Source organism: Crotalus tigris, unplaced genomic scaffold (assembly GCF_016545835.1).
Source record: "Crotalus tigris isolate CLP2741 ecotype Arizona unplaced genomic scaffold, ASM1654583v1 scf7180000017740.2609645, whole genome shotgun sequence".
Lineage (NCBI taxonomy): Eukaryota > Metazoa > Chordata > Lepidosauria > Squamata > Viperidae > Crotalus > Crotalus tigris.
Genome location: NW_024096606.1, coordinates 1501871 through 1515392, shown reverse-complemented (window position 1 = coordinate 1515392; position 13522 = coordinate 1501871). Strand labels below are relative to the sequence as shown.

Here is a 13522-nt window from a genome sequence, read left to right as displayed (position 1 = left end):
TATCTTTGTATTGCAGATATTAGCCATTTATTGATGTCTGTTTGTAATAAAATATATTTTAGTTCATTAGAGGGAATCATAATCTCATTATGTACTTTCTTAAATTACAGCATTCACTTCCTAAGGTTAATGCTATAAGACTTACTTGAACAAAATTTTCATGATTTCAGATTCAGTGAAATGTTCATGATTTCATTGATTTGGTCTCTCAGGTCATTAGTACAACAATGACAGACAAATCATCTATATTCACTGTTGTCTCCAAACACTATTGTACTGAAATAATAAAAGAACCTGACAATTGAAAAATAATTGCAAACTTTTTTTCTTTTTTGCTATCTTGCTTAGTCTAAAGCTGCAGCATATTGAATGCTTCTAGAAATAAAAAATTAAATTATAATTTCCTTATTATGTATAGTAATAGCTTAAAGAGCAGCATTTGATGTAATTAAAAAACAATTATACCAAAACCTTCAACTTCTGTGCGTTATAATAAACAAACCATCTACAAACAAAGCATTCCCACAAGTGAACTAAACACTTACTTATCTCCCACTGTGAAATGCCTGTTGCTGGCATGGAGGCTGGAACATGGTTCCAACTAACTATGTCTCCAGATGGATGTGATACATTGCTTTTGAGCTGTTCTGGAATGTTCTCTTGATCTAGAAAATAAATATAAACAAAAACTTCATTATTCTGCAATTATCCAAGCCAAGAAGAGGAATGGAACACAGTGTGGCTCACGCCTACTTCTTCAGTAACTCCATCCAGCCACCTCATTCTCTGTTGTCCCCTTCTTCTATTGCCCTCAATCTTTCCCAGCATTAAGCTCTTCTCCAGTGAGTCCTTCCTTCTCATTAGGTGGCCAAAGTACTTGAGTTTCAACTTCAGGATCTGGCCTTCTAAAGAGCAGTCAGGGTTGATCTCCTCTAGGACTGACCGGTTTAATCGCCTCGCAGTCCAGGGGACTTGCAGGAGTCTTCTCCAGCACCATAGTTCAAAGGCCTCAATTCTTTTTTTTTTTAATAATATTTTATTAGTTTTCCAGTTTTACATTTAAGTATTTAGAAAGCAACGTGGTGATTGGGTTGGTTAATAATTCAATAACAAAATCTTTAGTACATATCTCAGGTTGCATCATCAAATATTTCTTCTCTATTTCCAATAACATTTGCTATATCATATTTAAGCTAATAAATTTCTAATTGTATCAAACTCAGTTAAAACTTCATATCACATTTATCAATACATTTTTGCTTATACATATCCATATCCTGTTTTTAAGTTTTAAGTTTTACCTAATTTTTAATTACAATACTCCAATTTAACTTTTAATATCCATAGTATTTAAGTTTCGGGTAACCCAAATTTCCTTTGTCTCACTACATAAAAGTTATAATATCTAAAATACACATATTACTTACTTAAATATGTTATTATTTTAATTCACAAACATTTTCTATTTCTCATCCTAGTACATCACCACTTAATAATGGAGTATCTTTTGTTATCTCAAGTCCATCATCTATATTGTCTGGGCTAAACAATAATTCAAAATTATTTCCTAATAGTTAGTTTTCATTTCCCTTGTAAGTCTAAGTCCTCAATATTATGCCAATTAATCCCTTATTTTTTATTATTTTCCAACAATTTTTTTTCCAAACAATTTTATTGATTTTTCCATTTTTACACCAGAACGCTTAAGAAACAACGTGGACATAGGGTAATCAGTTAGGTACAATAACATCATACATATATAGCTCAAATAATGCTGCTTAAAATTTCCCTCTCTAACAATTAGAATAATATAGTCAAACTAATACATTTCTAAGTAAAATTAATTCATTAATACATTCCTAAATAAGAATCAATTAATCAATAGAAATTATCAGCAACCTTTCATCGATGTAAATCAAACCCTGTTTTTAGGTTTATTAATTTCCAAATACCATATCTAACTTAGTCTTAAACAAAAATATTCTTTACAATTTGAGTGCATTTCTCAACTATATTCTATTTCTTATTCAGTAATTCATTTATTAATTTGATCTCTTCCATCATTACAATCTTTTTATCATTATAGCTCCACAAATTATCTATCATATCTAATAATAAAAAAGCATAGGAAAAATAGAAAAAAATAATAGAAACAAAAAGAAACCAAGAAAAAGAAAGAGAAAAAAAGTATATATATATATATATATATATATATATTCTTACTATATTTCAATGTTAAATTTTAAATCTTATCTTAAAAACACCTTTTAAAAATCCAAATCCAAATCAATCCACATCTCTATAAAGCCATTGCAACCCATAAATGTAATCTTAAATTCCATATTTATATCTTATTCTAGCTTTCTTTCTGTTCCAAATGGGTTTCCATAGTAAGGCCTCTAAGTCCACAAATAAAACTCCCTCCATTTCTTGCCGTAACGCATAAATCAGGGGAGAATCTCCCATTGTCCATTTTAATAGGCTAGTGAAAAAGTTGTAGCGATTCTCAATAGCTCGTGGTTGAAGATCCATCTTCATCTTTTTTGAAGTTGCGCCTAGTTTAATTACAGTCATTTTTGAATCATTCAGAGTCTCAATAGATTGTCTATAAAATAATGTAGAGTCTTCTTTACTATTATTTTGCTCTCCTCCTATTGGTTTTTTATCTGTCAGGTAATCAGTTGGAGTCTGGAGATCAGCCTGCCCTTCTGGGGTAACATCTTTAGTTTCCGTGCTAAAAGTCATTTGTTCATTAGCATCAGAAGTTTTTTCCAGTGTAGGTTGGCAGTTCTGATGTAAGTTTAATTCCTCCATCTCAGTAAATTATGGATAAGGTTGAAGATGAGTCTCTTGAGTATATACCCCTTCTGCTGTTTCTTGGCTTACAAAGTGCTCACTTACACCTTGCGCTTTGATTTGTCGTTGAAAAATAATCTCTTTTGTATAGACAATTATTTGTTCAGTATTTTCAAGAATTTTGTCCAATATATACTTGTAATTGAAATCTGGACAGAGTTCTTCCATTTCAATAGTATATAAAGCCATTATTCTTTTGGTGGAGGCTGTATTTAATAACAATTAGTCAATATCCGCTTCCACCCAGCTGTACAGCTTCTTTATCTTTCCCTTTTGAGATAATTTGAAGGTCAAAGTCAGACTCAGAGTCCAAAGAAAGGGAATAACAATTTCAGTAAATAATTTCACCACAAGATGTCCCCAGAGGGTTAACCAGTTGTTCAGTCTTTCCAGACTCCTAATAAAAATATTTATTTATTTATTTTATTTATGAGATATATATATATATATATATATATATATATATATATATATATATAAATAATAATTTCTTTCCTCTTTTCCTTTTTTCCTTCTTTTCTTTAGTTATAAAAATAGTAGAAAATAAAAAAAATTCTCCAAATTGCTAACATATTAAGTTTCTATAACAAGGATTTTAGGACTCCCAAATATTCAAAAATAAAATCAACCATTGAAAAAGTTAAAATTAATTTTTCTTTTGTTCCAAGGCTTTTCTTCCCCCATCAACAAAGCTGCTTTAGAAAGTTAGGGAAATGATTCCAAAGGCTTTTCACAGGAGTAAATAGGAAAGGGAGAGGTAAGGAAAGGTCTCACCGAATCTTCCACAGTGATTCTATTTCGTTTAGATGTTCTTGTGTCTTAAGGCTGGTGCAGCTAAGTGATCGGCCATTTTACTGAATGATCTTTACTCCGTCGGCCCAAAGGAACTCGCTTGGACAGCAGAGGGCACCACTACCCCTCTGCAGTCAAACAGGCAGCCTCCTCAACTGTGGTCACCCCCCCCCCCAGTGTGACTTTCGACCCAATTAAGGGTCTACCGGCGGGGGAAACTCAGCTGGCAAAGAGACAAGTCTCCCTGCACGTCCGTAGCACTGCTTACCCGGAAACGGAAGCCATTTTCCAACAATTTTTAAATATAATAATCAAATTTCCCTTCATCTTAAAATCTCCCTTTAGCCCATTAGTTAAGACTTTAGGATCCTCTCTAATAAATCAAACAACCTCATTTTTTAAATCTAACTCTAGTTTTCTTTTTATGCCAACCAGGCTTCCATACCAATGCATTTAGATCATCAGATAGATCTCCCTTCATTCTTGTACATGTTACTTGAATTAAAGGAGAGCATGTAGTTGTCAATTTTCTGGAGGGACTGGCCCATTTATAATCATTAAGTTGTCGCCCTAGTGGCTCAGATCCCAATATTTGCTCTAGTATAGATGTCCTCAATTCAATATGGTCTTCTTCCTCAGGTTTCTTCTGGTTTAGGTAGAAAGTCATGTCCAATTTTGTAGTTGTTATTTGATTGTCAAATTATCAGTAGGCTGTACTTGTTGATCTTCAAAGCCCTCCATCTTGATATTACTTTCTTCTGCTTCTGTTGTCTTTTGGGTTGTAGGTTCTTTAGTTGCAGTCAGGGTTTTGCTTTGTAGATCTAAGCTGGCACCTTTGTCTTTCAGTCTAAGTTTGATTATTTTGGTGGTTTCAAGAATTTTTTCAAGTATAAGTTTATAGTCAAGCGACATCTGTTGCTGGTCTTCCTCCATTTCTGACATAGTTATAGATCAGCGGTTCTCAACCTGTGGGTCGGGACCCCATTTGGGGTCGAACGACCATTTCACGGGGGTCGCCAAACAATGCAGTCTGTCATTTTTCCCCCTTTTCCTCAGCTGTGCTACTCCCTTTTATTCTATTGGCTTTTGAGAGCCAATAGAATAGACTTTCTTGAATAGAGTCTAATTCTATTGCTTTCAAAAGCCAATAGGAATTGTCTAGGCTGTCTCTGCCCTGCTGAGCCCGCCAAAAGTCCCATTCTGCAAACGGTGCTGCAAGTTGTCTGCAGCGAAGGCGAGCTGTCTGGAAGTTTCCACCCCTCCCTGCTGAGCAACTACTAAAAATGTAAGTAAAAGAGGGCCAGGGGTGGGAGGTGGGAAGCCGGCGGGTGCAGGGGGGGTTGCTGGCACGGGTGGGGCCCGGCGGGTGCCTTACCTCCCTTGGGCTGGGCCAGCTGGTGGCCCAGCCGGTGGTCGGCCTGCTCTGTCTCTGCCGCTTGCCAGCTACGACTCGGCTGGCGCAGGAAGTGGCACCACGCATGCACGGCACTCCCGGGCAGGGAAAGTCCTCGACTTACAACCAGTTACTACCTGTTTTCCCAGGTAGTCAAACACCGCCATTTTAGAACGTGGGGGGGGGAGAAAGTTCCCTTCCCTCTCTCCTCAGAAGGGGAACAATTTCAAAAAGCTTTTAACAGGAGAGCTACTTGGGGTATAGAGAAGGTAGAGTCTCAACCAATTCCTCTGCGTTGCTTTCGAAGTCTTGTTTGTAATTTTGGCCTTGGCTGGTAGCAGCTTAGTGACGGGCCATGTTGATGGCCGGTCTTTTCCCCATCAGTTAGAAGAGCTGCCCTGGATCAAACGGGAGGGCTGCCGCCCTTCCACGATCACTTGGGGTCCTCTTCACGCTCATCGCCCCTCCAGGGCGACTTCCGACCCTTTTTAGGGTCCCCCTAAAGAGAAAACCAGACGGTGGGGAGAGCGATCGTCCTGAACATCCACCTGCACCGCGAATGCAAACCAGAAGCCCAAGGGCCTCAATTCTTTTGTGCTCAGCCTTTCTTATGGTCCAACTTTCACAGCCATACATTGCACTGGGAAAGCCATGGCCTTGACTATAGGTGCTTTTATTGGCAGGGTGATGTCTCTGCTTTTTAGTATGCTGTCTAGATTTGCCATAGCTTTCCTCCCCAGGAGCAAGCGTCTTTTAATTTCTTGGCTGCAGTCCCCATCTGTGGTGATCTTGGAGCCCAGGAAGATAAAATCTGTCACTACCTCCATTTCTTCCCCATCTATTTGCCAAGAATTGAGAGGGCCGGATGCCATGATCTTGGTTTTCTTAATGTTGAGTTTCAAGCCAACTTTTGCACTCTCCTTCTTCACCCGCATCAAGAGGCTCTTTAGTTACTTTAGTTCTTCACTTTCTGCCATTAGAGTGGTATTATCTGCATATCTTAGGTTGTTGATATTTCTCCCGGCAATCTTAATTCCAACTTTTGATTCATCTAGCCCTACCTTTCTCATGATGTGCTCTGCATATAAGTTAAATAGGCAGGGCGACAGAATACAGCCTTGCCGGACTCCTTTCCCAATTTTGAACCAATTAGTGGTTCCGTGTCCAGTTCTCACTGTTGCTTCTTGACCTGCATATAGGTTTCTCAAGAGACAAATAAGATGGTCTGGTACTCCCATCTCTTTAAGAACTTGCCACAGTTAGTTGTGATCCATACAATGAAAGGCTTTAGAATACTCAATGAAGCAGAAGTAGATGTTTTTCTGGAACTCCCTAGCTTTCTCCATGATCCAGTGTATGTTGGCAATTTGATCTCTAGTTCCTCTGCCTCTTCAAAATCCTACCTGCACTTCTGCAAGTTCTTGATCCACATACTGCTGGAGTCTAGCTTGTAGGATTTTAAGCATAACTTTACTTGCATGTGAAATGAATGCAATGATGCGATAGTTTGAACATTCTTTGGCATTGCCTTTCTTTGGAATTGGAATGTAAATTAACCTTTTCTAATACTGTGACCACTGTTGAGTTTCCCAAATTTGCTGGCAAATTGAGTGTAGCACTTTTAGTGCATCGTCTTTTAAGATTTTGAATAGCTCAGCTGCAATACTGTCACCTCCACTAGCTTTGTTGTTGCTCAGCTTTCCTAAGGCTCATTTCACTTCACATTCTAGGATGTCTGGCTCGAGGTCAGTGACCACCCCATCGTGGTTATCAGGGAGGCTAAGCTCGTTCTTGTATAATTCTTCTGTGTAATTTTGCCATCTCTTCTTAATCTCTTTTGCCTCTGTTAGGTCCCTGCCATTTTGGTCCTTTATCATGCCCATCTTTGCATGAAACGTTCCCTTCATATCTCCAATTTTCTTGAAGAGATCTCTGGTTCTCCCTATTCTATTGTTTTATTCTATTTCTTTGCACTGTTCATTTAAGAGGGCATTCTTATCTCTTCTAACTATTCTCTGGAATTCTGCATTCCATTGGGTGTATCTTTCTCTTTCTCCCTTGCCTTTTGTTTCCCTTCTTTCCTCAGCTATTTGCAAAGCTTCCTCAGACAGCCATTTTGCTTTCTTGCATTTCTTTTTCTTTGGGATGGTTTTAGTGCTACCTCTTGTACAATGTTGTGAACCTCTGTCCATAGTTCTTCAGGCACTCTATCAGATCTAATTCCTTAAATCTATTTGTCACCTATACTGTATATTCATCAGGGATATGATTTAGTTCATACCTGAGTGACCTAGTGTTTTCCCCTACTTTCTTCAATTTAAGCCAAATTTTGCAACGAGAAGCTCATGATCTGAGCCACAGTCAGCTCCTGGTCTTGTTTTTACTGACTGTATAGAACTTCGCCATCTTTGGCTGCAGAGCACATAGTCAATCTGATTTCTGTTTCGGATCTGTCCCAACCTAGAAATTATAGGCCTATATCTCTTTTAAATATAGATTATAAGATTTTTGCAAAGATACTGGCAAATAGATTAATGCAGGTTTTGAAACAATTGATTCATACTGACCAATCTGGATTTATAATGGGAAGATATATGAAATATAATGTAAGACAAATTGTTAACTTACTAGAGTATTTGGATAAGAACAACCAAATCCCTGCTGCTTTAATATTTATTTATAGATGCTGAGAAAGCTTTTGATCAATTAGATTGGAAATTTTTATTGAAAGTTGTAGAGGAAATGAACTTTGGAGACAAATTTTTGTGTGTTCTCAAGGCCATATATCAGCAACAATCAGTACAAATTATAATTAATGGGGGATTAACAGATGTATTTAAAATAGAAAAAGGTACAAGGCAGGGTTGTCCCTTATCCCCCTTGTTATGTGTATTAACAATGGAGATTTTACTTATTACAATTCGAGATTCATCTAGATTAAAGGGAATAAAAATAAGTAAGATTGATTATAGGCTGAGAGCTTTTGCTGATGATTTGGTTGTGACGTTATCCCACCCAACAAATACGGTCAGAGCAGTGTTTCTCAACCTTGACAATTTTAAGGCATGTGGACTTCAACTCCCAGAATTCCACAGCCAGCAATGGTGGCTGTGGAATTCTGGGAGTTGAAGTCCATATGCCTTAAAATTGTCAAGGTTGAGAAACACTGGGTCAGAGACTTGGTTGAAATTTTAGCGCAGTATGGACAGGTCTCTGGTTTTAAGGTGAATAAGAACAAAACTAAAATATTATTGAAAAATATGTCTATGAAGGGAAAAGATATTATAGTTGAAGCAACAGGTTATGAGTTAATGTTAAGTATTTAGGAGTATATATCACAACATCTAATGGAAAATTGTATAAGAATAATTATGAACACTTATGGGTAAAAGTACAAAAAGACTTAAATGATTGGCAAAAATTACAACTATCGTTGCTGGGGAGAATCTCAGTAGTAAAGATGAATGTTCTACCAAAGTTTCTTTTTTTGTTTCAGATGATACCTATCTTAAAAAAGGATGCTAATTTGGATGAGTGGCAGAAAGGTATCAATAAATTTATCTGGGGTGGGAAGAAATCAAGGGTAAAGTTTAAGATTTTGCAAGACACTCAAGAAAGAGGTGGACTTAAAGCACCTAATTTGAAATTATATTATGATGTGGCCACTTTAACTTTAGTAAGTGATTGGCTTAATTTAACAAATAAAAATATTCTTGCTCTTGAAGGTTGGAATTTATTATATGGTTGGCATGCATATTTAATTTTTGACAAGAAAGTAGATCTGGTTTTTAAGTCACACATTTTAAGAAATGCTTTACTTCGAGTTTGGAAGAAGTATTATTATAAGTTAAATTATAAAATACCTATTTGGGGGATTCTTGGACAAGCAATTCAGGGGGTTTCTAAGAGGGTGAATTTTGATATTTCATATAAAGAATTACTTATTTGGTCGGGTACTGATTGGCAACTAAAGTCTTCAGATTTGTTAAGGCAAGAAAATATTTTACATTCATGGTTTCAATATTTGCAAATAGTGGAGAGGTGGACCTTAGATAAGAAAGTGGGAATCACCTTAGCAGATGAAAATTTGGTAATTCAGATTAAAGATCAGAAATATGCTCATATTAAAAGAATTTACAATGAGTTAATAAAATTGGATTCGGAAACAGAGCTAGTAAAAGATTGTATGATTAAATGGGCTCAGAATATTCAGGAACCGATTTTATTGGAGTTAATTTGGATTAGAAATGTTAAATTTACGCAGGCTCAAAATTTGAGGGAAAATTTTTATAAAATGTTTTATAGAAGGCATCTGGATCCTAAAAAGTTGTCTTGTATGTACCCAAACCTGCAACCTAAATGTTGGAGATGTGGTAGCTTGGATGCAACTTATTTTCATGTCTGGTAGACTTGTAAAAATATTAAAGCCTTTTGGATTATGATTTGGTGGAACACTCAAAAGGTTTTTAAGAGGAGGATTAAGTTTACTCCCCAATTATTTCTTTTGGGTATTTTTGTGGATTTTGATGCTAAAGAAACTATTTTAATGTTGAATTTAATAACAGCAGCAAGATTATTGGTGGGTCAATATTGGAAGAAAGACTTTCTGCCTTCTTTAGATGAATGGGTATTTAAGGTTTCTAATTTAGCAGAAATGGCTAAAATTTCTGCTTATTTAAAGGATCATTCACAAGAGAGATATATTATTGTATGGAGAAGATGGATAGAATATGTTCAGAAGAAATATGGAACTACAAAATTTCATTTATTTTATGAGTAATGGATTTGTTTATAAAATTATGATGTTAAAGTTTGAAGAGAGTTAAGGGTTAGTATGATTTTGGTTATTGTATAATTAGTAAACTTAAGTAGCTTATGTTTAATATGTTTGTATAACCCTGTACTTGGCTCTGGGAGGTTGGGGGGAGGGGGCGGGGGGAGGATGGGTTGGAGGTTAAATAGGTCAGATAAGTAGAAATAGTTAGGTTTTTTTGCATATAATATTGATGTTTTAACTTGGAGAGAGGAATTACTCGGGAATTACTCGAGAGAGGAATTACTCGGGCATTTCCCCTGGATCGCATCCGGAGTGAGAAGATAGGAGGAAGGGGAGAAGTAAGTAGGAAGGTTGAGGAGAAGGAGGAGAGGGGGAGAGTAAGGAAGAAGAGGGAAAGAGGGAAGTGAGAGAAGAGGTTAGAGGGTGGATGCGGTTTGGGGGGAAATGGGTGAGCAATACCGAAAGTTGTGTGTATAAATTTATCTGAAGTACTTTTTATGAATGTAATGAAAAAATTGAAAATAAAAAAAATCTTTTACAAAAAAAAATCTGATTTCTGTGTTGACTGTTCGGTGATGTCCTTGTGTAGAATCGTCTCTTGGGTTGTTAGAAAAGAGTGTTTGCTATGACCATCATATTCTCTTGACAAAATTCTATCAACCTGTGCCCTCCTTCATTTTGTACTCCAAGGCCAAACTTGCCTGTTATTCTGGTTATCTTTTGGCTTCCCATTTTAGCATTCCAATCCCCCATGATGATAAGGATATCATTTTTTAGTGTTGATTCTATAAGGTGCTGTAGGGCTTCATAGAACCGGTCAATTTCATCCTCTTCAGCACCAATGGTTGGGGCATAGACTTGGACTACTGTGATATTGAATGGTTTGCCTTGGATTCGCACTGAGACCATTCTGTCATTTTGGGAATTGTATCCCAGTATTGCTTTTCCTACTCTTTTATTGACTATGAAGGCTACTCCATTTCTTCTGAGGGATTCTTGCCCACAGTAGTATACCTGATGGACCTCTGAATTAAATTCACCCATTCCTGTCCATTTTAGTTCGCTGATTCCTAAGATGTTAATATTCAGTCTTGTCATCTCTTGTTTGACCACGTCCAGCTTGCCTTAATTCATGGATCTTACATTCCAGGTTCCTATGGAGAAAAGATCTTTACAGCATTGGACTTTCCTTTCACCACCAGATGCATCCACAGGTGAGTGTCCTTTCGGCTTTGGCCCAGTCTCTTCACTCTTTCTGGCGCTACTAGTACTAGCCCTCTGCTCTTCCCCAGTAGCATATTGGACACCTTCCGACAAGAGGGGCTCATCTTCCAGCATCATATCTTTTTACCTTTTGGTCCATGGGGTTTTCATGGCAAAGATACTGGAGTGGCTTGCCATTTCCTTCTCCAGTGGATCATGTTTTGTCAGAACTCTCTGCTGTGATCTGTCCATCTTGGATGGCCCTGCACGTCATAGCTCATAGCTTCACTGAGTTACGCAAGCCCCTTTGCCACAACAAGGAAGTAATCCATGAAGGAGAAAATGAGCCATAATAAATATAAAAACAGTTTGCATTACTTTCTACAATATTTCTTCTTTTATATGTCAGGTTTCCATTCAACTACAGTACAATTCCACTGTCAGCATTTACATTATTGTTACAAGAGGTATTATAATATAGCAGCCTCTTAGGTTGATCTATAGGTTCAAATCTTGAGCCACGCCTGGGATATCAGCACTACTCTCATTTACCTACTATAGTTTTCATAAGCTTTGGTCAAATCTATTTAAATTCTACCTCTGTAACAAACATGTGCATTTTGTGCATGTACCTGTTCTTTTACTTTTCTGAAAACAAATTCCTCCAAAATTGCATTCAATTAGTGTCTTCTACGTATTTCTTTTTTTCCTTGTTTGTTGTGGTTAACTCAAATCCTACCTTGTATTTTCAAATAATGTTCCTATTATACATTGCATTTTATAATTTTTCAGACAGATGCTTCTATTCTTTCATCTCCAAATTCTGACAATCATTATTTCTGTTCCACCTTACTTTAAGCTTTCAATAATACTCTGTAACAGCTCCATAGATTTTATTTAGTTCCTAGAGTACCAGTTAACAAAATCACTAACACTATATATCTCTTAAGCCTGGAAAGAGCATTATGCTTCTCACATATAAAATCAGCTTTATTCTTAGCATTATAGATACATGATATTACTTCTCAAGCAATAGTAAACTGTAGGCTATTTAGACTGGTTTTCTATCACGTTAGACATTAATTTCAAGGAATTAAAAGACATTTTTTTTTTGTTTATCTAAGAGAAAGTTTAAATATTATCCAAAAAAAAGATCAAATCTTTATGCTCATAAGCATGGACACTTATTTTCAGGATTAAAAATCTTGTAATGTTTATATAAAGGAAAAACTTACAATCGCTAACAAGATTGTGGTTTCCTTGGTCTTCATCCAACAACTTTACAGGATTTGCAGTGTTGCTAATATTTTGATGATTCTCTAGTTCTTGATATAGACTAAAAAAAATTAAAATTTAAGAAAACTATAGACTGTAAAGGTACAGTCAAATTTGGAAAGAAAACACATGTAAAAGAAATATATGCCCATATGAATTACAAATACCTTAAGCTGATGTAATCATTTTCAACTGATATTGTTTTGCCCTGATTTATAAACACTCTAAAAGAACAGTTGCTTATATCAAATGCAGTGGGAGGATGAATTGCCAAGACCAAACTATCCCTAAGAATGTTAAAATGAGTGAACCAAATGATGCTGACAAGGAATAGTCTGTGATATTTTACCAACTCTGAATGATGAAGATAGATCATGGATAACTTCAACTTAAGACTAAAGAAAATTAGGCATATAGCCATACTTTAGAGAATAATATATATAGGATGGCAAATACAACTACAGTAACTATCAAATGCCTCAGCTAAGTGAAGTTCCTGAAATAATCTTTGATTAAGAGTAACTGAAAAAACAGGTATCACTTAGTTAAATTTTCTAAAACAATTACCTTAACTTTTGTTTATTGGGAAGTGGGGATGAACAAGCTGAATCAGGAGATGCGCAATCTCCTATTCTTAAAATAGGAGACAGAGGCTGATTAGCATTCTCAAGAGGAACCGCAAGAGACGAGCCAGTGATATCTATAAAGCAGAAGTCAACTGTTTATTCTCAAACAATAATCTTAATCAAGCAACATACCTGACATACCACTTGAATGATATATTTTAATAGTTAAACAATCCTCAGCAAATAAGTATAATGTCAAAATATTCAAAATTTAATACTGGCAAATCTTGTGATTTTTTTTAAAAAATCACTCTTGAATTTGCTAAATGAAATAATTCAGATTAAATGAGTTGAATATTTTATATTAAGGAATGCACTTTATGTGAAAAATATGTAGTGGGCCTTCTGTATATATTTTAAATGAACCCTCCTGGACAAGAGAAAAAAACTGAGGAATCATTAGGTTGTTCTAGTTCATCACGCTAAACAAAGGAGCAAGGTAGCTCACAGAAAATGTACATGGCTCACGATGGCTGAAAAACTGCAGAATAATTTAAAACGAGCTCACATGCAGGCATGTTCTAGAACATGCATGGCACTTTGAGACATTGGTACACTATATACTAGTTGGGAGAAAACATTTAATTGTGATATAAGAGT

The 13522-nt window shown here is 36.1% G+C and overlaps 1 protein-coding gene across 7 annotated transcripts in view; it reads right to left on the bottom strand.

Annotated features, from left to right (window-relative positions):
* The window catches only part of OFD1 (OFD1 centriole and centriolar satellite protein), an 81295-nt gene that overhangs the window by 12371 nt on the left and 55402 nt on the right, over positions 1-13522 (bottom strand). For 6 of the 7 annotated variants that reach the window (XM_039339834.1, XM_039339838.1, XM_039339836.1 and 3 more), the window contains 3 exons: positions 12864-12996; positions 12257-12357; positions 546-665 (listed from right to left, as the gene is read on the bottom strand). In XM_039339834.1, coding sequence (XP_039195768.1) covers positions 546-665; positions 12257-12357; positions 12864-12996 — 354 coding nt within the window. The remainder of the gene's footprint in view (positions 1-545; positions 666-12256; positions 12358-12863; positions 12997-13522) is intronic. The other variant, XR_005556327.1, reaches the window with a different exon arrangement.